We start from the raw sequence: 25,266 nt of genomic DNA, 5'->3' as shown, positions 1-25,266 counted from the left end.
TCCAAATGCAGGAGTGCCTGGCTGCATCTTCAGCTACTACTCTTGGGACTACCCTCATTTTGAGATAGCTTCATTTCGCCTCTCATTAAAGACTGGGGTCTCGTTTAAAAGAAACTGCTTGCTTACACGCAGAGAAACTTCAGCCTTTGAAAGACATCGGAGAGGATGGTAGCCTAAAGGCCAATCTCTTTTGTTGTTCTTTTATCAATTTTGCATAAGTGTGTGCGTGTGTGTGTGTGTGAGAGAGAGTGTGTGTGAGTGTGTATGTGTGTGTGAGTGTGTGTAGAGAGAGTGTGTGAGTGTGTGTGTATGTATGTGAGTGTGTATATGTGTGTGTGAGTGTGTGTGAGTATGTGTGTGTATGTATGTGAGTGTGTATATGTATGTGAGTGTGTATGTGTGTGAGTGTGTGTGTGAGTGTGTGTGTATGTATGTGAGTGTGTATATGTGTGTGTGAGTATGTGTGTGTGTATATGTGAGTGTGTGTGTGTATATGTGTGTATGTATGTGTGTGTATGTATGTGAGTGTGTATATGTGTGTGAGTGTGTGTGTGTATGTATGTGAGTGTGTATGTGTGTGAGTGTGTGTGTATGTGTGTGTATGTATGTGAGTGTATATATGTGTGTGTGAGTGTGTATGTGTGTGAGTGTGTGTGTGAGTGTGTGTGTATGTGTGTGTGTATGTATGTGAGTGTGTGTGTATATGTGTGTGTATGTATGTGTGTGTGTATGTATGTGTGTGTGTATGTGAGTGTGTGTGTATGTATGTATGTGTGTGTGTGTGTGTGTATGTGAGTGTGTGTGTATGTATGTATGTGTGGGGTGGTACATTCTCATTACCGTCACACTCTTCATCTCTTATTTCCCTCCCACAACACCCCTCTGCCCCTCCCCTCCCCCCACACAAGCCCTTATGCCCTTTCCTGTGAGCAGCACACTCTAGCTTTACCCTCAGGAACCTCCTCAAGGTCATCAAAGGGCCCATGGGCCTGCTGGTGGATCAAGTCCCTCATGAGAACGGCAAAGCTGTAAACGTCTCCTTGCGGGGTGCCAGGCCAGGGCAGCTCCTGAAGCCGCAACAGCTCTGGGGCTGTCCAGTAGAGTTCTGCAAGACAACGGAGCGCCATTTTGAGAGAAAGCTACGTCTAATTACTCCCGTGCTGCAGAAGCTATAGGAGGACAGAGCATCCTAAGAGGTTGACCTAGGAGTGCCTCCCTGGGGAAGCTTGCAATAACCATATGAGAGACCACAGAGAAATTAAGTTAATCGCAGTTAGCCCAGTACCATGATACCATATTGTTTCTATTTATTAAATGATAAACATATGTAAGCCAAACAATAGTTTTAAATTAATTGTCTATGATTTTCAAGTCAGTAAATGTTTCATTTGTGTGCCTACTGTATATAACTAGACACCTGGAGTCGCATAAAAATTTGAGTGAAAAGGGGTTATAAGAAAAAAATTCAAAAATGTCTGGCCTAGCACACAGCTCACTCCTGGACTCGGTTATCTTTAAACAGCCTGTGGTGATGTGTTAGTTATGATTTAGTAAATTGCCTAAAGACCAGAGCAGTAGCTCTCACTTCTGCTCAGCTGAAATGGCAATCCTGTCTCCACAGGCGAAAGCGCTGAGCTCCTGTCTCCTCCTCCTTACATTCCTGTCTCCACCCAGTCACATTCTCCTGTCTCCAGCTCCCTAGTGCTGGGATTAATGGTGTGTGAACCCAAGTGCTGGGCTCAAAGGCATGAGCACTGTCACTCTTCACTCTTGGTAGGCCCGGGTGGCCTTGAACTTGGAGAGCCTGTCTCCTGAGTCCTGGGGTTAAAAGTGTGTGCTACCACTGCCTAGCTTCTACAGCTAGCTAGTGTGGCTAGCTTTGCTTTTCTGGCCCTTCAGGTAATCTTTATAAAATCATAAGTAATACGTCACCACACAGCCTGTGTGCTGGCTAGTTTATGTCAACTTGACACAGCTAGAGTCATCTGAAGGGAGGGACCTCACTGAGAAAATGTCTCCATCAGATCTGGCTGTAGGGCATTTTCTTACTTAGCATTGAAGGTGGAGGGCTCAGTTCGTTGTGAGTGAGGTCATCCCTGGACTGACTGTCCTGGATTCTATAAGAAAGAAGGTTGAGCAAGCCATGGGGAGCAAGCCAGTGAGCAGCTCTTCTCCACGGCTTTGGCATCCGCTCCTGTCTCCAGGCTCCGGCCCTGTTTGAGTTCCTGACCTGATTCCCTTTGATGACAAAGTACAAACCAAATAAATCCTTTCCTCCCCAAGTTGCTTTTGGTTACGGTTGGTTACGGTGTTTTATCACAGCAATGGTAACCTTAACTAGGACAGCCTGGCAGATCTTATCACCTATACTGAGAACATGGGATGAAAATGGGAAGGGATATAGGAGACAGCACAGGGGAGCGATGGGAGCTTCAGGTACCCAATTAAGGCTAGATGAAAACCAGACTCCTAACCCAAGCCTCACGCCATAGATTCATGCCATCCCTAGGGTGGTTTCTTTTCTCACTCTCCATGGGTGAACCGAAGAATTTCACTTCATCATCTGGAAAGGGAAAACTACCCATGGGTCTCCCTTCAAGGCAGCATCATGAAGCAAAAATGGAAGACAAAAACTTTGACTACTTAACCTAGAGCAAGTGGGTCTAAGATCTGCCGGCGGCTACCTGAATGGTCAGTGGTCTGCTGGTTGTAGATCCTGTGTGTGCGGCCATGCTTCAACTCCCACAACCCAAATCCTGTCAGCTTCACTTGCATACGGCCATCTACCAGGCAGTTGGAAGGTTTCAGGTTGCCGTGAGACCTCAGTGGGCTCCCGTGGAGGAACAGCATACCCTGCAAGGGTGAGGATGAGCATGGAGACAGAGCGGAAGGGCCTGCTCATAGCCACACAGATGACCCCAGCTTGTTCCAGAAAATCCACCAGCTCCTTGTCTATGAAGCCCATCTGGGCAGAAGTGGGAGAAAACACTGCTTGTGTGTCCTTAGTAAGAAGGCAGGCGTGTTTTAAAATTAGACTCTCCTCATGGTCAAGAATCTGAGTTCAAATCTCAGCTCTACCATCAGGCAGAGGGAGAAGCTGCTAGTTAGAAAACCAACGCAATGCTTGGGCCTCAGATCTAAGAGCCTGTGTTAGCAGCAGAGCACCTGTGGCTCAAGCTGAGTCTGAGTATTTAGGGCCCAGAAGCAAAAGGTTACTCAGAATGGGGAGACAGGTGCTCAGTGTGGAAGATACTTGTGACTCATCAAGGCGGGAAATGCACCGGTCCAGCCAAGGGAGGGTTAGGGTGTTTTTCCAGAGGACTGGAGCCTTTCCACAGGCAGGGAGGGGTTCAAAGGAACATCTGGGATGAAGGCAGGGAAAACTTTAGGAAGGTCGGTGGGAGGAAGGAGTAACGTTAAGGGAAAAACTATTATATTTGAGACAAGGTTAGAGAAACAGATCTTTGCGTTTGTAATTTCCCAAGGCAGACTGGGAGCTATGAGATGAAGGTCAAAGGGGAAAGGTCAAGTGTCTTCCTCTGTTCTGTTTTCCTTACCAGCCTTGATGGCTTCACTGGGTGTAATAATACCTAGTCAGGGAGCTGACGACGATGCCACCCTCCTCTCTAGGAGCATTCAAGAGTATGACATGAGTTAGTTTGCACAAGGGGCTTGTATTCACACCCGACCGACCGTTGTCCTTAGAACGGAAAAACAAAATCCTGTAGGACCCTTGAAAGAAACACTCATTTGTTCTTGTCTCTTTGACGCCTGCTTCCTAAGGCAGGTGGGAGGGGCCCACCACACCCAGGCTGCCCTAGTTCCCGTGTTCCCTGCTGACCTTGTACCTGGTTATACTGAGCTTGTTGCTTTTCTGCCAGATCCTAGCAAAATTCCAAAAATGAACAATTCAGAGATACTGGCTGAAAACACCCAGAGCTTTTACAGAAGTACCAAAAAAAAAAAAAAAAAAAAAAAAATCCAAGAACTTGGAAATTCTGACTACATACTGTTTCGATGGCTCCCCCAATCAATGAAGCCACCTTGCTTCAGCCAGAACCCTAGGGCCAGCATTGCATTGGAAATGTGGGCCAATACTGACAGCAATAAAGAAATAGCAGAGAGTGGATGCATCCTAACCCCACCCCTATATCAGGAGACAGGGTTGCTTTGCCTCAGCAGCACGCTCGCTATTGAGATGGCAAAACTCAGCCCCCATTCATATCAAGCAGGCTAAGATCCAAGTGTGCCATCTGACGAGACCTGAGCCCAAACCAGAGCTCTCCCTGACCTTGCAGACACACGAGATTTGTCTTTTGCCCTTGCTGGTCTAGCCCCAGGCAGGAGACTTGTCACAGTCTCACATAAACACTCATTCTCTGCCTCACAATGAGGAGACAGCGGTTTAAGTGCTCACCGGAAGGCGGGGACTTGAGTGGAGCTCATTACGCTTATAAAACCAGCATGCCAGGGATGGTGGGGTTCTGGGGGTACAGTCACCCCCACAAGGTGGCATGCATGCTTTTGTTTTTATTTTCCTTCCTAACGAAACAACGCAGTACTGTGAGAGAACAAACAGAGCTACAGTGTGTCCATGATTCACGAGCAGATACCATGCACTTAGGCACGACTTGTACGACTTGCTCTACTGGAAATTTCTGGAAAGTCCCCCAGGGCTCTCAAGTCTGACTCCCTTGTTTGTGTTCACTGGTGCTTAGCAGGAAGCATGAGAGGATATACTGCCTTTAAAGACAAACAGCCACACTCGCAATGTGACGCTCACCAGTAAGTTCACCTCGTAGGCCTCATTTGTAACCCTCTTGGAAATGGAGTAATTACTACAGCCACTAATGGTTAATTAATACATCACCATCTGACCAAAACACAATGCAGCTCACATGTGTTTTTAATGGTTTTCAGCAGCTGTCTTTAAAAAAAAAAGCTAAACACGTGAAAATAATTTAATAATACTGTGAATTTAATTTGGTGCATTTAAATATCTTTTTTTGTTGTTATTGTTTTTGCAAAATTCAACCAACATAAAAAATTCTGTAGGTTGTTTTTTTTTCCCACTGAGCCCTCAAATTGCATGTGGATTTCTTTCATATTTGAAACCTATCTCAACTTGAACTAGCTACCTTTCCAGTGTATTTTGTGGCACCATATTCAGACAGAGCACAATTATTCCATTGAATTCTTGGGAGATTTCAACAAGAGAGTGTAGTTTTTTTAATACCCATACTGGAGTGGTTAATGAGAATACTGATAATTACGATAGTACTAAAAGTTCACATTTACTACAAGTCTGTTATGGGGTAGCCACGGAGCTAAGCACTTTATGTACTTTAGCTCTCAAATCAACTTTCAGAGATGGAATCTGATATTGTCTTTAGTTCTGAGTCTCAGGGGTGGTGATGGTCATGTGACCAGTATGTGACAGAGTCAATATGTAAATCTCTAAGCCAATTTCTAGGTCCCCCTATGCCTTCCATGTTCAGACTACAGTCAGATCCAAAGTAAATACTCAACCCTCTAATTGGGCTCACTGGCTTGTTTGTAGTCTCTCTCTGATACCTGATACCTGATACAGAGGAAATGCTGGCAACTATACATCCAGAGAAGAGTTGTGTCTTATGAACAGAGTGTGACAGTCAAAGCTTCATCTGTCTTCAAACAGCCCCAGAGTAAAACAAACCTTTAGCGGATACTCATCAAAATTTTAAGGCTGTAGCTGGGCGTTGGTGGCACACACCTTTAATCCCAACAGGCAGGGGCAGGCGGATCTCTGTGAGTTCGAGACCAGCCTGGTCTACAAGAGCTAGTTCCAGGACAGGCTCCAAAGCCACAGAGAAACCCTGTCTCAAAAAATAAAATAAATAAAATAAAATTTACAGCTGTAATGACCATGGTTTTCCAGAATTTCCCTTGGAGACAAGGTGAAGCCTATGTTCTTCTACCTTTTCTAGTTCTTCATGCTACATTGTGTGGTATGGGAAATAAGACTACAAGGCTCACAACACCTAGATATAAATCATATCCATACTATTCAGAAGCTGTGGGACTTCAGGCAAGCTACGTGAATGCTCTGTGTCCAGTTATCCCATCTCCAAATGAGAGCAACAACAGATGCACCTTGTTGTAAGATAATATGTCAATAAGACAAGACACTAATAAGTGTCCTTTACCTAACAGCATCCACACATTCCATGTATGTGTGTGTGCTGTTACAGTGCCGATCATCCTTAACTAAAGCCATTATAGCTCCTTGTGGCCAAAATAAAGGCTATGCTTTCCACACCCTCTCATATTCACACGTCCAGCCCACCGTGTTACCTTTGTAGTACTGATTCCAGTTTCTGAGGAGAAGAAAAGAAAGGCATATCCTCCCCAGCTCTCCTTGTGGTCGGGTGATTGGATTCCCTCTGGGACAAGAAGTTCTCCCCAAAGCCTAAATGCCCTTCTCTTTCCTGATCGGGCACGCCTACCATTGGTTTAAAGCATGGGCGTCTGACTGGAGTGATTGAATTGAAACCTGGAGTCATTCAGTTTAAAGACATTTAAAGAGAGCCAACAAAGATGGAGGACAATTCAGGAATATACGCTGTGTGTTGTTTAAGTTAGTTTCTGTTATACTCACGTTGACTATATCATATGCAAACGAGAGCTTGAAAATCCAGTCCATCCCATGATCTGAGTTTCTCAGGACATCCTAGAAAACACAGTTGTTCCAACTATCACTAGGGTTAGGCTGACACAGAGTGAGCTCCGTACGTCGAGCAGGACAGACAATCGTGTCTTTTCGGCTATAACTAAAGTGAGACACAGCATGTGACCACACAGAAGACTGCCTAGTCTCATTCCATGAGGGGGAAGGACACTGCCTTGAATTCTACCAACATCTCGTTTCCCTGACACAAAACTGATGGCCCTGTGCCGGAAAGGGGTTGGGATTCAAGATGAGGGGTGACATTGTAGAACAAATCAAGTTCATGCAGTTTCCACCAAGAGGAAAGGAAACCTCTAGTTGGCAGATTCACTCATGTTCCTGGCAGATCCCAGGAAGAAGGCTAAGATAATTCAGGTCTTTTCGATGAGACCAAAAACAGAACCACGCATGGATGAATGGGAGAAAGGTGGGTAAGGGTTTTCTGCCAGCTGTCTAGTGAAGCCCCACATAAGACGTAATATTTTTACCTTCAGACTTCCTTTTTCGCAATACTGCGTGACAATGCAGATGTTAGGCGGTTCTGTGCAAACACCAAAGAAGGGGACGATGTTTTCGTGCTTTAACTCACACATCTGGAAAGAATGGTGGCAGTATCATTACGTGTGGGGGGTGCCTTGCATAGGGACCGCGCTGCATGCTTTGTCCACCTTCAGTTAATTGCCAGGGTACTATGAGAGAGAGTTCCTTCCAGCTTACAGGCAAAGGAACGGTGTCTCAAAGGTGGAATGGCTTATTGAAGGGGATGCAACTACTAAATGGCACAGCGAGGAAGGAAACCCAGGGGGTCGGGCAAACAAACCAACCTGGGGTGTTTATCAAAGTCCAATCCGAGCCATGGTAGTAATTAGACCTCGTGGCAGGCAGATCCTGCGCTGCTTCCCTGGTTGTGACTATTAATGCCATATGTGACACTGGGTCATTGACATGAAGCAAAGCGTCAAACCCTCCCCAAGATCCAAGCTCCAGAGGAAGCCGACACCCATCACAGACAGAGGATGAAAGGCCAGAATTAAGGCCAGGAGAGGTGGGGGGGGGGGCGAGATTAAAAAGGAACCAGATTTCAGGTTCCTGCCTCGGGGCGGAGAGTCTGAGGTCCAAGCCCCTGCTGTGCCTCGGGCTGGGAACACCCAGTCCACCACTGAACCTTTGGGCGGGGACCACGCCTCACGGTGGGACCGGACTGGCAGGGCAGGGAGGAGCCTCACCAGGCAGACTTCCTGCAGTACACTTGGCTTCTTAAGCCACGCTTCCGCTTCCTCGTCGACATGGCAGAGGGCCACGTGATTTCCCTAGAATCGGAGACAAAGTGAAAAGCTCTTTTATTTTTCCTTTTAGTGTTTTTCTTTTTTTCTTTTTTGGGTTTATTTTTCTGAGACAGGGTTTCTCTGCAGCTTTGGATCCTGTCCTGGAACTCAGTCTGTAGACCAGGCTGGCCTCGAACTCACAGAGATCCGCCTGTCTCTGTGGGGTTAAAGGTGTGCGCCACCACTTCCTGGCCCCCCTTCAATATTTTACATGCCGTGAATGGTTTGCCTGCATGCGTGTGTGCAGTACCAGGGGAGAGCAGAAGGGGGCGTTAGATCTCCTGGGATGGGAGTTCCAGATGGCTGTGAGCTGCCCTGTGTGTGCTAGGTAGGAATCGAGCCCGAGCAACCAGCGCTCTTAACCACTGAGACATCTCTCCAGCCCCAAAGTAGAATGACCCAGAAACATCACCACTCAGAAAAGGTGAGGGAGTGGAGCGAGGAAGCTGAGGAGAAAGCCACCTGTGGGCAATAGCACCCAGCTGCTCACTGACCAGTCAACCCCCTGCACCGTGGCAGGCCCAGGTTCAGCAGTAAGGTCTTCATCTGACATCACAGCCCTGCAAGGTGGCTGTGCTTGGCCCCGTTCTGGACAGGATCGCTGAGGTGGGGCAGCTTGTCCAGGGTTGCAGATGGATCTGAATACCTGGATCCGATGCCTCATTATCATCCAAGAAAATAGTGAGTGGACACCCTATGCCCAGAGTCCGGTGCCTACTTCAAGCCCATTGTGACAATTCAACGTCACTTCTCCCAGTCTCCCATTCCACACCAGTGACATGTCAGGGGGCATCACGTGGCATACGAAGGCCCTGTGAAGTTGGGATGTCTTCCTTTTGTCACCCACTGGGTCTGTTTTTAGGGTCATTCAATCCCCAACCACAACAACTCGCAATAACGGGGTAGGGGCTCATTGGAAAGGAGGTCGTGGTTTGTCGTTCAGGCTCCAAAATGAAGGCGAGGATGCAGTGACTTCACTAGACCCAAGATAAATGATAAATGGGTGTTTATTGGGGAACACTCACACACACACACACACACACACACACACACACACACACACACACACACACACACACACAGAACCACAGGAGCACATCCATTTCTCTGCCCTTCCTACCGGATGGGCTGACCCACCAAAAAGACCACACAAAGGAAAGCCGCGCCCCAAGCTTCCCTCTTTCCCACTTCTGTCTGCCTGAGGCCACGCCCAAGGGGGTGTGGCCACCGTTACAAATACAAGCTGGCTAAGGGGGGGGGGGATGACGAGGGGTGGGCAAGGCTCAGATCAGCTAAATACGAACTCCCAGATCTGTGAAAGCAACTGTGAAGGGTTTGGGATAGAGACAGGATTCCCATGGAGGAAGGGACGCCCGTGGAACTGAGGAAAAGGTTCTGGGAAGACGTGATGCCCTTGGGGAACCTGAAGGATGAGAAGGCTCCGGCTGGGATGGGGAAGGCAGAGTGAACCCGACACTGCCAGAAACTGAAACCACTCTTTAGTGCCTTGGTCGGTCAGTGATTGCTCTGCTTGGCACTTTCTGCCTCCATTTCCCAGGACCTATTTAACTTCCCCAAAGGGAGCTGAGCTCTTAAGGGGTGACTAAGCGTGTGCTCTGGGGCCAGCTGAGAAAGGAGTAATGTCTGAGCTTCAACAGCTGCCAGTTTTACATTGCTGATGCATCGATATCTCCAGCATGAGTCATTGAAATCCTGGAATAAAGAAATCCTCACTCTGTGGCTGTGCTACCTACTACGCTTGCCACTAGCCACCGAGGACTATTTAAATTGTTCGTGTATAGCTGGCTGTGTATATGGTACCAGAGGTCAATGCTGGGTATTTTCTTCTATTGGTTTCCACCTTACATTGGAGACAGGGTCTCTTGCTGAACCTAAAGCTCGTTAGTTCAGCCAGACAGGCTGGCTAATAATCCCGTCTCTGCCTCTCCAGTGCTGGGGTCACAGGCATGGGTTGCCACTCATGGTTGCTGCTCTATTTAGGTGCTGGGGATTGGAAGTCAGGTCCCAGTGCTTACAGTGAGGGCTGCCCTGGCTGAGTCATATCTGAGGCTCTCTAGCTATTTAAATTTAATTATCTTTACCATTTAGTTTCTCTAGAGACAGTAGTGTTCAGTCATCTGTAGCTGGTGGCTATGGTAGTTTTGGGATATTGTCTTCACCACAAAAGGTTCTACTGGGAAATCTAAGTCTGATCCAGTCACCAGTGTAGGAATCACAGGGGAACTTGTCACAAACACAGAATCTCAGCCTCCATCCTGCTGACCCAAAATCTTCAGATGTTTCTTCAGAAGCATCTCTTTTTAAAAAATATTTATTTATTTATTTATTTATTATGTATGCAATATACTGCCTACATGCTTTGCTACAGGTCAGAGGGGGGCACCATATCTCATTATAGATGGTTGTGAGCCACCCTGTGTTTGCTGGGGATTGAACTCAGGACCTCTGGAAGAGCAGTCAGTGCTCTTAACCTCTGAGCCATCTCTCCAGCCCCAGAAACATTTCTTAAGTTCCCTTTTAAAGTAAGACATAGTATTTACAAATACTTTGCTGTATTTTTTTTTTTTAATTACTGTGTTTCAGTTAGAGAAACACCGGTCTAGAGACACAAAACCACCTGGGGTTTTGTTTGGAGAACGTTCTTATATTCATAGTGTCCGGCCTGATCAAATTCAATCGGAGAACAGGACAGAAGCCCACCCTGCACGAAGTACCTGGTAAAGCCCCACGGGGGCATAAAACATCTCTCCACTCTGCTGGCTCTGGACAACAGAGCTACAATCTGCAGAAATCTTCACCGTAGAAGCATTGCTAACATTGCACCTCGACACAGGTGTGCCTCGTTGGGATGGCTGGAAAACAAGACACAGCTCAGTTGCTCTCAGCAGCACGGCCTAGTGCCCACAGGGTAGTTTATTTCATAGATAAGGAGGATGAATTACAAGGCCACCTGGGAAAGCCAGGCCGTGAACTCTGATCTTTCTGATCCAAAATGGGTAGGACGGGCTCTGAGGTCAGGCTATCTGTATTTATGGTCTAGTTGTGCTACTTAAGCAGAAATGGAATCGTTTCCCTGATCCAGTGAGCCCAGGTTACCTCTGGTTTCTCTGTGAAATGGTCCTGGCTGCTCACTCTATAGACCAGGCTGGCTTCAAACTCACAGAGATCCATCTTCCTCTGACTCCTGAGTGCTGGGATTAAAGGCGTGTGTGCGCCGCCGCCACCGCCCACTGATACCAGCCAATCTTCCCAGCCTTCAACATGGCATGTTCTAATACTCTAATATCCTGACATGGTCTATGTGACTTCTCTCCTTGTCACAGCTAACAATGCATTCTTCCTAAATGGCACTCCCTCTCAGAAACCTTCACATCACTCTCCATTTACAGGCTTCCACCTCACCATGGAGACATCCCTCTGCATCCCTCCGGGGCATCCCAAAGCCTTGAGTTGTGCTTAGGCTACCCTGGATGGTAGACTGGTGATTGTTATGGAAATGAACTATTTGTAGCCCTCATTGGTAGGTTAAAGGGTTAATGTTTTCAATAGGACTACCTGCTCCACTGGAAAAGTTGAGCTTTAGAAGACAACCAGTCATTTCCAAAGCTGGAACCATGCAATCAGTCTCCTCTCCCTGAGCCTTGGGAGAGGGGGCTGAAGAATGTAGGGAGACTGGCCTTGGTGAACTCACAGACACTGGGGTTATCAGCATAAGACCAACACAAGATCAAGCCAATCCAACATGGAGCATGGAGGAGCTCTTGGGAGTCTGGGCTGCTGAAAAGTGAAGAGATTCACTTTTGGAATGGAGTAGGTTCCCCACACCCCGGTGGATGACCTCATACACATTTGCATATGAACTTGGTGGGGGGGGGGCTTGAAATTGGAGCTATTTTGGAGGAGAGACGTGGAGGGAAGGAATGGAGGTATGGATACATTGTTCAGATTTTGGGAGGCAGGGTAGTTTTCTGATGAATGTAGCCTAGTCTCTCTCTGATGAATGATGAATGTAGCCTAGAAACTTAACTCGGATCTTGAAGCTTGTCTCATTGCTCACTTCATCAGCGAGTCATCCCCTTGCTGCCATAAGTTCCTAGGGGAGGTCCCTCTGCAAGCCACCAGGGAAGCGCGTGGCCTCACCTTGTGCTGGGGCAGAACCGTGATGCAGTCGTAGTGGATCTGCCACGAGGTGTTTCTGTGATGGCTCTGCCCTGTCCCTCTCATCATCCCTAACACCAGGCCTGTGAGGGCAGCTACCGTGGCAAGCACCAGAACAGTCGCTGTGAGAATCATCGCCAGAGGTGCAGGCTCACCTGGAGGCGGAGACAGACATCCCTGAGGCCCATCTGTGAACAGAGGTAAGCATGTCCCTGCCAAACACTAGTCTCAAAGGCCGTCCAGATATGGTGTAGGTTGTAACATGCTGAAGCCGGTTAGACTTGGCTCTGCTAGAATCCTACGATGATAGCCCCACCCCCTGCAGCTACCATGGCAAATATAGTCACCTCATTTTTTGTTAACAGAAACTTCTATAGTAAGAACATAGCAATGACTTCCAACCCTTTTGTTGAACAATTACTATGCATTCTCTATGGTGGTGTCCTCCAGGCATGGTCTTTCTAATTCAAAAGCCAGGCTCCTAACACATTATTCAGCCATAGCCTCTGCACAGACTACTTCTGCCTCCTTGAGGGAAGCTCTAAGACTCGACTCTCAGGATCCGGGGTTCATTATAGTGATGGCTCTGAACAGGGAAGGTGGGCATGGTGGTGTCTGAAAAACACTTTCAAATCCAGCCAGAGGGTGGATACTTCTTACTGTCCACAAGCACAGGACTGTCTCACACAGAAGGGCTTTCTGGCCCCAAAGACGGTGCCGTTGAGAAACCGCCCCTGCTATTTTCTCTGGGCTGTCATGCTTACCTGCTACAGCAAGAGGCTCTGTTTTGCAAAGCTTGTTATGAAGTCTGCAGCCAGGTCTGTCTTCAGGAGGGGGGCCATGGAGCCAAGAGATTTTAGAGACATTCCTCCAGGGCCTTTAAAGCAGGAGAGACAAAGGTCTGTGTTCAGTCAGTTTATTCTACTTGTCCTCACTTCACATACAAGAGCAACTGAGACGTGCAATAAAAAAAAAAAAAAAAAAAAAAACCGCGGCCTACAGAGAGATGTCCTAAAGCGTGAGGCACTTACTGTGAAGCTAATGACCCAGTTGGATCCCTGGAACTCTCTTGATGAAAGGACAGAACCAACTTCCCAAGTTGCCCTTGTCACTACCCATTCATGCCATGGCGTGAACATGTCCCCTATGCATGCATTCATGAATGCGTGCACAGAGATGAATAAATGTAAACAAACAACAACAAGAAAAGCAAACAGGCTTAAGTCCCCTCGTTCAAACCTCTGGTGGCCTGATGAGTGTTTTTCTACCTCCCTTAGCTCTTCAAACTTCAAACCTGGCGTCCAGTCATGTAATTCAGGGAAAACAGTGTCTTCTATTCCCCCCCCCCCCAGGTAGAATAACTTCCACAATCTTGCAACTTAAACTATGTCTCTTTCGACTAACAGATCATGCCAATACTTCACGTGTCAGTCATGCTTGGCATTCAGATCTTCGTGCATAGCAAGTATCGTGACCGTTCACTGTCTACACGGAGTGCACGCCTCCCTTCCACACTGAGGACCTGGTTTGTTATGCTACTTTGTTTTTGTCCGGACTCTTCAGGGACTTACTTTTCACAAAGAAGAAGGGAGGGAAATGTCTGAATGGAATCTGGGTTATCGGGAGTAGGCAGGGAGGCCTTGAGTTAAGCAACTAGCGTTCCTTCTCATGTCCTCACTGGTCTGTGGCTGAGAAAACAAGATGAAGGATTTCTGCAGGAATTCGTGGTATTGGGAGCCCAGAGCAGCGCAGGTCCTGATGTCCCTGTGAGTCTCTGGGAGGCAGACTTTGTAGGCAGATGGCTTTGCTGGATGCGGGCTCAGGCCTGTAGGTGGCCCTAAGATTCACTGCCTTAGGGGATCTGGGCTTCTTCTGGACACCACTGGGAATGGGATCCAGCTGGGGCATCAAAGGAAGCAAAAAGCCCCATGGAGTTACAGGTATGGTACTGCGTTTCTGTGATCTCCCTGGGTCCCGAAAAGGGCTGTACCCACAATCTGGGCAAAACCACCTTGGTTTGTTTTGTGAGTTCAACTTGGCCCAAAGTTGGTTTTTGTGAGTTCAGAAAGCTCTGCCATCATAAGAGGGTGCTACCATCTACAAAGTCTGCACTGAAGGACTGACTTTGAGTGGGTGTGGTGGTGGTGGTGGTGGTGGTGCACGCCCTTAGTCCCAGCAATCAGGAGGCAGAGGCAGAAGAATCTCTGAGTTAGAGGCCTGTCTGATCTACAGAGAGTTCCAGGACAGACAGGGCTACACAGAGAGACCCTGTCTCAAAAAACACAAACAAAAACAAAGAACTGATTGTGTGTGTGTGTGTGTGTGTGTGTGTGTGTGTGTGTGTGTACGTACATATCAAAAACAAACCAACACACAAACAAAGCCTGACGTTTTATATGAGTTCACAGTATTGCATTGGACTGCATTTGTATCTATCCTGAAACATGATCAGCCCACAGGCCACAGGTTGGACATACCTTAGTGAGTAGACTGTTTGGTGGGAAATCCTAGACCTGGATCCCAAACGCCTGGTCCCCCTCAACCCAGGCCCTTCTTACAGCACTATCAATCTTACAGATGTGACCAGCAGTACCTGACGACTTTCTGAAAACTGTCATAATGAAGGAAAGGAAGAAGAAGAGATGTGTTTCCAGATCTCTGTAGAGCATAGACTGAGTAATCCAGGCGCCTTTTCCCCTGGGAGTCCAGAAGCACAGGGCCAGAGATTCCTGGAAAGAGAGATCACACCAGCTAAGGACAGAGTGGCCCTCGTGGCTGCAAACAGCACCCATGCCAGCTCTGACTGACGTTCCCTCTCCCCACCAGACTTGGATGACAAAATCTGAGCTAGGGTCAACATGTGCATGGAGGGACTGAAGGTGACTCAGAAGTGGAGTCACGCTGGGAAGGCAGGCTATCATCTCTTTAGCTCCAAACATGGAGGCTCATCCAGTGTTGAGGGAAAAAAATTAAGCCATCTTGCATGCATTGCGCATAAAACCGCCTCCTATGAAATCAGAAATTATGATGGCTGGAAGCTGAATGGTCACAGGGCAGTAGCTGCCTGGAAATGTAGGATGGACAGCTGCCTCTCTGTTCCTTGCCATGCTGGCTACTCCCTGTAAGCATTCCTGAGACACGGGTTTGCAAAGTTCACTCTGCCTGGGCCCCTTTCTTATGACTTTGTGGGGGCTGAAGCTTTGGCCGGGCACTCAATTCCAACCAGCAGCTCTGCTGTCCCTGCTTGGGACATGCTAAACTCTATTTATCAAGGAGAACCTTCTGGAAAGGAAAATCCTATCTTACCCCCCAAGCCAGCATCTGAGCCCTGACAACAGGTTCCCCTGTGGACGGCACACAGTATTGTCACTTAGGAAGTACCTACAATATGTCTGGTTCTGTGATCTTGGTGACCTCACACACTGAGTCTCAGAAAAGGGGAATCTCAGTCCTAACACAGGGGGGCTAGAGGATGAGTGTCCCAAGTCTGCCTTCCAGAGCCAAGGGAGGCAGTGTTGGCACACAACATGGACACAGGACCCAGTGCCCTTTTCTTCCCAGGATGTTACACCGCCTTGCTGTTCAGACGTGATCTACCGGCAAGGGTCTACAAGAAGAAGCTGAGAGAGAGAGAGAGAGAGAGAGAGAGAGAGAGAGAGAGAGCTCCTGGGGGAAGACAAGAAGATGCTCAGAGACCTCATCCCCTGGTTGGGGAAACTCAGAGCTGTCAGGAGGCTTCAGCCCATGTACTCTATGGAAGACCGTTGCAATCTCGTTAAGATGATAACTATTCCATAGCAGAGTGAGGTGGGCCTTATCGAAAGCCTATAGCTCATGCCCAGCATCTCCGAGTCCACAGGGATGAGGCTAAGAAACCTGAGCTCAGAGGCCACCTTACCCTGCAGTGTGATCTGGCCAGTCCTCAGGGTGCCAATTAGCTGCTGCCCATCCCAGAAGTCTTTCTCAGCCTGGATCATCTCCTTCACGGTCTGAGCATAGAGCAAGAGGGCGTCGTGGAGGTAGGCAGAGTAAGGGCTCACCTTCAACAAGAGAAGCAAGTGTGGTGTGCATATCCCCCAACTTCCACCACCTTGCTAGAAGAAACAATTCTCTATTGTCAAGCACAAGACCAGCCTAACTGAGAGAATGGAGTTACCTCAGGCCTGTGCCCGATGATATCAAACTTAGCTGTCCAAGTCTTCACCTTTCCTGGGTCCCCCTGTCCTCTAGATGGATCACACGTGCAGACCAAGCTAAGCTCCTGGGTGCAACCGGCTATTCATTAGCAGGGGAGTGTGCCTTGGGTGAAACATCCAAAAGCCAGAATGTCTGCCATTTTGTGGCTATAAGCAGGGGTGGTGATCCCAGAAGCCTCTCCAGACCTCAGCTCACTCCTTCCCAACATGGAGACAAAATGACTCCTGAAAGATGTGTGTGCTAGATGAGGCTGACTATGTAAACTACTACAGCACAGATGCACATAGTAGGTCTTCAATGCCTGCTCGGCTCATCAACGTAAGTACCTACTCAGTGCTAGCTGCCTTTCCCCTCCAGCAGCTGGAACAGAGCCATCCCCAAAATAAGTGTCTTCTCACCCTGGTAAGGTTCACAGTCTGGCCTCATTCTTCATCAAACCCTGTCTGCAGTGTGTCATCAGCATGGCCGCAGAGTGGAAGTAGCTTCCTCTCCTGCCAGTGTTCTCTGTAAATCATTCCCCATATTGTTCTTCTGTATACACCCCTTCTCCTGCTGACCGATAGGTCCTCTCATGACAGCCCTGACAGAGCCTATCTGCTTGCCTGAACTGTGCTGGCTCAGTGCTTGACTGTTCTGTCCTGGCTGTTAGTCCTGTCGTCCTCCTGGAAAAGGCAATCAGAATCTCTTCTGCTACATCAACGTAGTGCATGTGGGACACTCAGGGTCAGCCTGGAAGGTAGATGCCATTAATGATTCTAATTCATGTTTGAGGAAAGCCAGCTACGAGGAAATTAGGTAATTTACTCCAAATTTCCACGTTAGTAGATAGCAAAAGCCAGTAGCTTTCTATCCCATAACTCTGACTCCTCTGTGGTCATGGGTATGGACTTCACATAACAACATCAAAACACTGTCAGGGAGAGGCAGAAATAAGAAATGCAAAGTCAGCTATGCATAAACCTCCACCAGACCTGGTCCTCTGTGGCGATGGAGCTTTGGAAGGGTGGCTTCTTCAGCCTTTGGTAGACTTGTTTCCGGAAGCCATCATCTCCAGAACCTTCTCCATAGGAGCTGGGGGCGATGACAAACACTGACTCATAGACTTTTGGGAAACCTGTCACCTTGTCATTTGCCAGGGCTTCTTTCCAAAATCTGTCCTAAAAAGTAACGACGTAAATCTCACCATGCTGTAGGAAGTGACCCGTGGAGCCCACCTGCATTCAAGACAGCTCAGAACTTTAATTGTTGCATGCTAATTCTTGGAACTACAATAATTCCAGAAGGCTCTGCAATGCTGAGTGCACATTTGCTAGCTAGCACACAAGCAGCAGGAAGAAAGCCATTGAGTAAAAAAGGAAGAACATAGTTGGGCACTAAGTATGTAAGACACAGAGAGCTTACGTAACCGCAAAGATCGCCGAGCTGAGCAGGGGTAGGGCCTTCTGGTCTCCCATTTTCAGAGGTTTCGGGGTTTGTTACCATTGCTATCATCCATATTATTATCACTACTCGGACAAATGCATACCACATGCATGTGGTATGCATGTATCCCAAATTCCCTAGTGCAAGCGAGTATAGAAGCACACACGTACACACATGTGTATACATACAAAGTATATATATTTTACATAACTGACATTACACTCTACTATTTCTCAGCAGCTTGATTTTTTTTTTTTTTGCAACATAAACCTAACTGGCTTTACCAAGTGGATTTGGGCATTATTTTTAAGAGAGGATGAACTCAATTGTATGGACACTTCATGCTATATTTTGTATTCTGTGTTCTTCCTGTACTATAAGCAGTTGGGACTGACCATCAGAGTTTTTATAAGGAGGAAGCAAGGGTTGGAAGGGATTCTCTGAGAACCCTACGGTCACCCCACCCCCTCCTCTCATCATCTGCCTGCAAGTAGAGATGACAGGAAAATGAGGGAGGGTAGCAACAGCAGTAGGAGGCGGGACGGTACCCGGAAAGAGAGAGGTGGGTTTCCGGGCGCCACCCAGAGAAACCCGAGGCCTTCTACCATCCAATACTTCCTGCCAAAGGAAGAGAAATATGGTCATTGGTATCCCTCTCTACAGCCACCTTGCCCCTTTTATTTCCTTCTGGTTATATAAGACAAGCTCATTTTAGAAAGCAAAACTGCGGGACACACAGTGAAAGAAAGGCAGTGGTCCTTGTAGATGTCGTTAGTGTAGCATGTGCAGACACCGAGGGCGTTAGTGTAGTGTGTGCAGACACCCAGGGCATTACTGTAGCGTGTGCAGACACCCAGGGCATTAATGTAGCATGTGCAGACACCCAGGGCGTTAGTGTAGCATGTGCAGACACCCAGGGCGTTACTGTAGCGTGTGCAGACACCCAGGGCTAGAATACAAACACTGAGGGCTAGGATACCCTGTGGTAGCTGTGCAGCGTAGGGAAAGTTGTTTCACCTCTCTAGGTGAAGCCTCCACTTCCTACTCTGTAAAGAAGATAAACAAAGACTCAGTCTGGAAACACCAGCCAGGAAACTTGGGAGTGTCGAGATCACAGGTAAGTGCCTCCCTGGCCTATCTAAGTTTTGTTTTTAAAAGTTGGAAGGATAATCATGTCTGCTTTGCAGCAACATGTCAAATATCTAACACTACTATGGCAAGTGTGTGGTTCCTCAGCCCCTCCCACCGTTAAGAACCAGACCACCTAAGAATTGCCTCACTGGGCAGGTGGCATGGCCTCTACATGTTCAACAAGGATACAGGGAAATCTACAGGAGAACAGAGATGAGAGCCACCTGAAAGTCCTTCAGATGCTCGGTTCCTGGCAGAAAGGAGAGTTTGGCTAGTGTGTGCTCACCTGGAGAGCAGAGGCTGGACTCTGGAGCCAGCTAACCGCATTCCAACCCAGGCTCTTGGTCTACGTGTGTGTGTGTATGTGTGTGTGTGTGTGTATGTGTGTGTGTGTATGTGTGTGTATGCATTCATTCATGCTCACATGATGGTGTGTGTGTGTGCTTGTGTGTGTGTGTGTATGTGTGTGTGTACAGGTGCATGTACACGTGTGTATGCACACGTGTGGAGGCTAGAGGACAACCTTGAATGTTGTTTTTGATGCTATCCTGTTGTATTTTTGAGCAGGGTCTTTCACTGGACTGAACTTCTAGGATGAGTAGCAATAAAACTCTAGGAAGCATCCTATTTCTCACCTCCGCAGGACAGGGATGACAAGTGTGGGCCACCAAGCATTTTAAAGTGGGTCCTGAGGACCAGGGTAACACTCATATCTGTGTGTCAAGCAGCACTGACTGAGCTGTACCCCAGGCCCTCAGCCCTGGGGTTAAGATAAACCTCCTACAGCTATGCTGAGTGTCTGGTTCCCATATGCACCCTGTCATATGACCCTCTCCATTACCCTCACTACAGAGCCACTGGCCAGTACCTAGACCCCTACCTCCAGCTGCTGTAAAACGATGAATACAAATTCTCCAGTGTTGAGTTCCAGGTTCTCTGCAGCCTGCAGAATGCGTTTTGTGTCCTCTGAGCAGCATATCAGGATGATAACTAGAAGGGAAAATTGAGTCAGTCAGTTGCTCATGCTCACATAGGCGTGTGTGTGTGTGTGTGTGTGTGTGTGATATGCCACCCCCCACAACACACATTCTTTTTTATGTCTAAAATAAAACCATTCCAAACAAGACACAGCCCTTTCATTCCTTTTAATATGCTTCTGGAAAGGAGCATGCCTATCCTATTGTAGGACAGTGTATCTAAACTAAGCCTCTGACATAAAAGCTGCCAACTAATCTTGACCACAATGTACAAGTCCACAAAGTTTGAGATCGTTTTTTATGCCTTGACTTTTATTTGGCTGACTCCAAAATCAACAACTCCTCAGCTGTGCGCCAATCAGGAGGAAGACAAATGGACCTGGGCCAAAGACATTTGGACCTTCTGAGTCAGGAGGGGGGGAAACGGCCAAGCTGCTCTGGTCCTTTCTGTTCAGTAACTCATTTTGAAGTCACACAAATCACAGTTTAGTTTTTTGATGAGCTATTGTCTTCCTCTGTATCTTCAAGGGTGTGATAGGCACCGTGTTCTGCACAGGAAATAGCTAGGGCAGAATGGACTCTACTGCCAGGCAGTGCATCAGCTACTGGTTTCCCTCCCGCGCATACTGGCACCCTGGAGGACAGCTTAAAGGAAGAAAGGCTCATTTGGCTCACAGTTTCAGAGAGCTCAGTCCGTGGTCTCATGGCCCCATGCTGATATGGAGCATCACAGTAGTGGGAGCACATGGAGGAGCAGACTGTTCTCTTTACGGCAGACAGGAAGGAGAGGACAAGGAGGAATCAGAACTAACTGCAGCCTCCAAACACACTCCCAGGGACCTACTTTCTGAGGTCAGGCCCCATCCCCTTAAAGCAGTGACTCTTGGTTTGTGGGTCTCACTCCCTTTGGGGGTTGAACGCTTTCACAGGGGTCACCTAAGATCGCCAGAAACACAGACATTTACATTATGACTCATAACAGTATCAAAATCACAGTTATGAAGTAGCAATGAAATAGTTTTATGGTGAGGGTCACCACAGCATGAGGAGCTGTATTGAAGGGTCACAGAGTTACACAGGTTGAGAACCACTGTCCTAAAGGTTGCAGGACCTCTTGAGATAGTCACCAGTTGGAGACCAAGCACTGGGCACAGGAGCCTACAAAGGACATCTTTGGAGTCCCAGACAGAGTGGAGAGATTAGGGGAAGACTGGACACTCACCAGAGAGACAGCTCCTATGAGTGGCCATGGGTGTCACTCTGAGGACAATGATTTGGCAAGCCCAGTATCCCAAGGCCGTGAAGAAAGAGTTCACTGAGAACCCAGAGGAGTCAGCGACGGATCCCAACATCCTCAGCAGCACCACAAGAGAGTGCTGCCGTGTGTTTGTTAGTCAGCTACCCACCTGCATCCGGTGCTCAGCCCTCCCACACACGACCCTGCCTGGTCCCAACCTTCCCAGGAGAGAAGTATGATGGCTGACTCTAGTTAATAGAGAAGGTGTCCAAGGCACAGAAAGGTTGAGGTTCTTGTCCATGGACACACTGCTAGACCGTGGGGAGATTGTAATAAAAATCCTATGTCTCCAAATCCCTTATTCTCGATAGTAAATGAAATCCAAGACCCAGATTACCAGTAATGTGCTTCTAGAACTTACTCTGTGCTGCACAACACTATAACAGCTGAGGGTTCATACTATATAAACACACACACACACACACACACACACACACACACACTGCTTTAATGTACCCTTAATTTTATACATTTACCTGCTTTTTATACTTATAGGAAAATAAGTATAAAGTCCAAAGCTATTTCTAAACAATCGTCAAACACAAGCAAAGGAAGATTCCTGCCTACTTACCCCTGGCGACAGACAATATGCTTCTGAGGTCTTCCTGCAGAAGGTCTGGACTGCTGTTACCGCACCTCATGCTGGCAATGATGGTGAAATGCAGCTGGGATCCATCCTCCACAGCCTCCCACAACTCATCCACTCCATCACTGCAGGAAGCCCCGGAGTAGCCTCCAAACAGCCCGACGTCTTCCCAGCCCAGGTACCGTAGGCTTTCCTGAAGCACAGCAACAATTGCCTGCTTGGGCGGCACGAGGGTCACACAGGTGCCACACCACAAGTGGCCCTCCAGTGCTGCCATTTGTCCAACGAAGTCGAACATGGGGATGCTCCACTCAGCGGCCAGCAAACCAATAACCTTGAAAGCGAACAAGGAGGCGACTTTCCGTAACAGAGCTTATGCCACGCTCACACGCCATGTACAATGTCTGCAGAGAACAGACTCGGGGAATCTGTGGGCCATTTCTGCAACTCCTCTTTTGGAATGTGAACAACACGTGTCCCACACAGTTTGCACTGCAGGGGCCTCGGGTGACAGGAATAATAAATGTAAGGATTTATCAAGCACTTGCTACGTCCTAAGCCCTCCGTCGAGAACTTTCATGTTCATGTCAATCCTGTTTTGAAAACTCTTTTTTAAAAAAAATACTGTGACAAACACTGTGATCAAACTTGAGTAATTGCAACAGTTTTCAAGTTGTTTTTTTTAATTGTTTGAGAGTTTTGTACACACATACAAAGTGTTTTAATCAACCCGACCCCATTTACTTCTGCTCTAATGCCTTCCTGTTCCTACAACTATCCCTTCCCAACTTCATGTGGTTTTTCATTTTGTGTTTTCTTTGTTTCTTTTTTGTTTTTTGTTTTTCCTCTTTTGTCTTTTAACCCAATGAGTCCACTCAGAGTCGGTAGCACTCAAGGGGGTATGAGGCCATCTCCCCAAACACAGGGAGCCTCACAAGGACTGCATCCTTGAAGTGAACTAATTCTCCCTCTCTCCACAGCCAACAGTTGCCAGTAGTTCCTCAGATAAGGGTGGGAAATCCTGACCGCCTTCCCTTCCATGCATAGGTTGTGCTTGGCTTGGTCTTACACGAGTCTTGTGCAAGCTGTCACAGCTAACGCAAGCTCTTCCTCATATGTAACTTCTGTACTGAGCCCCGAAAGCACTATTTGGTTGTGGCCTTTGGCGCCTAGATTTGATCCTCCTCCTCCTTGATGACCCTGAGCTTTGAGAGAAGGGACACGGTGTAGACATCCCACTTAGGACTGAGCACTCATTTAAACTTCTAGCCTTTCTATAGGATACAAAAGACCATGGCTCCATCTTAAAGATGAAAGTGTGGAGATACGGATGGGAGTTATGTAGCTAACACTCGTGGAGTGTGATCAGAACTCAAGCCACAGGTCCCCATTTACAGGCTTCCTGAATTTACCTATTCTGTTTCTCAGGTATTTTTTTTAAGATCCTACATTTGCAAAGAATTTTGAGGACCTTTTTCTTAAGAAAGCTTATGACCCCTTATGGGAGCTCAGATATACAAAAATAGTTCTAGAAAGCAATATGCCGTACAGAATTTATAGACAAATACATACATAGGTATTTAGGAAAGCAATCAAATATGTCATTTTTTAACTTCCAATATTTTTAATTGGAATAAATTACAAAATGAATATGAGGTTTCAATCTCATTACAATAAAGCTTATAAAATAAAAGTTATAAATGAACTTAAATAATAGAATTCAGTGCCTGGGGGGAGAAATAAAGAATATTTTCTCGTCAGTTTTTCAGACTTTCTACAGAGAGAGAGAGAGAGAGAGAGAGAGAGAGAGAGAGAGAGAGAAATACATATACACAGAGATAGATACACACACAAACTGATGATAAATTACTTCACACTGAGGAATTACGGACAGGTAAGATGAAAGCAGAGAGTGGAAGTTGCCTCAGCAACACTTGAAACTGACCTTAAAGAAGAGGAGTAGGGTTCAAATCGCCAGAGAGGTGTAAAATGTAGGGCCATGGCGATTTCAAATGCAAAGGTCAACTGAATTTTATAGCAACAGTTCCAGAGAATTCTGCAGCATTAGGGGAGTGAGATCTCCTTAATCACCCTCCCCATCTTCTCTCAGATGATGCGGTGCCCAAGAACATTGACTAAGCAAATTCCATTAACCACAAACAGCTTGTCTGCATTTGCTGAAGCTTTAAGAAAGCTGTCACACTGTGTTCCCTCCAGTGAACTGTCAGCATTCCTGAATAATTTACTATACACACCAAAGGAAGCCTCCTTTAACAACCGATAGTGTTATATTTAAAAGCAAACATTTTTTGGTCAATCTCAAATTCTCCAAACCATGTGGCTGACAATATAAGCAAGTAACAAAGGAGTCTACATAACACCAACGTCAATCAGGAGAAACAGGGTTCATAAACTAATCCTTTTTCCTTGTAAGTCTTTAAAGACTTTTAACTCTCTAGTTACATGCTCTCAAAAACAAAACAAAACAGAAATGAGGACCTAGACAGCAATTGTGATTAGATTTTTGCCCAGTCTAATGAGACTAGATGTATAATATATACTTGTCTGAAAATGTCCTTATATAGTGCAGTACCATGTACAATGAATATATACAATTAACCTTTTAATCAAAAATGTAAAAACTCAAAAAGAACAGATGAATGAAATAGGCATCTTCGACTGCATGTGCACCCTTTTCAGTAGAAACCCAGACAACGTTTTTAGAATTCTCCATACTATACCTCTGCCGCCTCTGGGCATGCTGGTCCAAACAGAGCAGAAATGTGTTCTCTCTGAACCTGGTCGATGAAAACTGCAAGAGACTCCTTGGCACTGCATGATGAGTTGGTGTACGTGAACTCCCAGCTCAAGTTCCCAAGGCCCACTGGCTCTGAGTTGAGCTTGTCCATGGCGATCTGGAGGCCTGCCCCCAGCCTTTGCACACTAAATGGATGATGAATGTTCCAGGGGGCGTGGAACCCCACAGTGAGCTTGGCAGCTTCAAGACAAGTGACTATGGCAATGGCAAAGAGCATCAAAACCAGACACGAGTGATCAGTATGGGTTTCGGCTCCCACACAGGACCGAGATTTTGGTGGGACCTCAGAGAGTGCCCTGGAAGCCATGGATAGACTCTAACAATGTGTCGTTACACAACCCTGCTAGTCTCAGCCTTCTGAGCATTCATGCCCAGAACTTATAAGAGAGGGGAGAGGTCCCCCGAGACCACAGCTTGTTTTCTGTTCAGTGCTGCTAATCAACAGTCCCTTTCTGAGTCTCACAGGAAGCAGGCTGAAGTGGTGAGTCAAAAAAGTCCCTGGATGTTGATCACTGACAGCCTTCCTGTCACTAAACAAGTCACATGACCCTCTCTGTGAAAACCCAGGGTTCACTTACATTGTAAGAAAGCCGGTGCTACAATGCTAATTGCATTTCATGTTATTTGT

General features: G+C 47.1%; 1 protein-coding gene across 1 annotated transcript in view; it reads right to left on the bottom strand.

Moving 5' to 3' along the window:
* Nucleotides 1-24,945, bottom strand: part of LOC127233519 (guanylate cyclase 2G) — a 40,611-nt gene extending 15,666 nt beyond the window's left edge. The window contains exons 1-14 of the mRNA XM_051200024.1: nucleotides 24,562-24,945; nucleotides 21,806-22,154; nucleotides 19,841-19,950; nucleotides 17,379-17,564; nucleotides 16,109-16,250; nucleotides 14,804-14,939; nucleotides 12,975-13,087; nucleotides 12,193-12,365; nucleotides 10,767-10,904; nucleotides 7,933-8,016; nucleotides 7,195-7,299; nucleotides 6,638-6,709; nucleotides 2,685-2,853; nucleotides 950-1,105 (exon numbers count right to left, since the gene is read on the bottom strand). Coding sequence (XP_051055981.1) covers nucleotides 950-1,105; nucleotides 2,685-2,853; nucleotides 6,638-6,709; nucleotides 7,195-7,299; nucleotides 7,933-8,016; nucleotides 10,767-10,904; nucleotides 12,193-12,365; nucleotides 12,975-13,087; nucleotides 14,804-14,939; nucleotides 16,109-16,250; nucleotides 17,379-17,564; nucleotides 19,841-19,950; nucleotides 21,806-22,154; nucleotides 24,562-24,945 — 2,317 coding nt within the window. The remainder of the gene's footprint in view (nucleotides 1-949; nucleotides 1,106-2,684; nucleotides 2,854-6,637; nucleotides 6,710-7,194; nucleotides 7,300-7,932; nucleotides 8,017-10,766; nucleotides 10,905-12,192; nucleotides 12,366-12,974; nucleotides 13,088-14,803; nucleotides 14,940-16,108; nucleotides 16,251-17,378; nucleotides 17,565-19,840; nucleotides 19,951-21,805; nucleotides 22,155-24,561) is intronic.
* Between the last annotated feature and the right edge of the window lie 321 nt (nucleotides 24,946-25,266).

The sequence above is a fragment of the Phodopus roborovskii genome, unplaced genomic scaffold (assembly GCF_943737965.1).
Source record: "Phodopus roborovskii unplaced genomic scaffold, PHOROB, whole genome shotgun sequence".
NCBI lineage: Eukaryota > Metazoa > Chordata > Mammalia > Rodentia > Cricetidae > Phodopus > Phodopus roborovskii.
The sequence above is the reverse complement of the archived record's forward strand: the minus strand, read 5'-3'. Positions and strand labels throughout refer to the sequence as shown.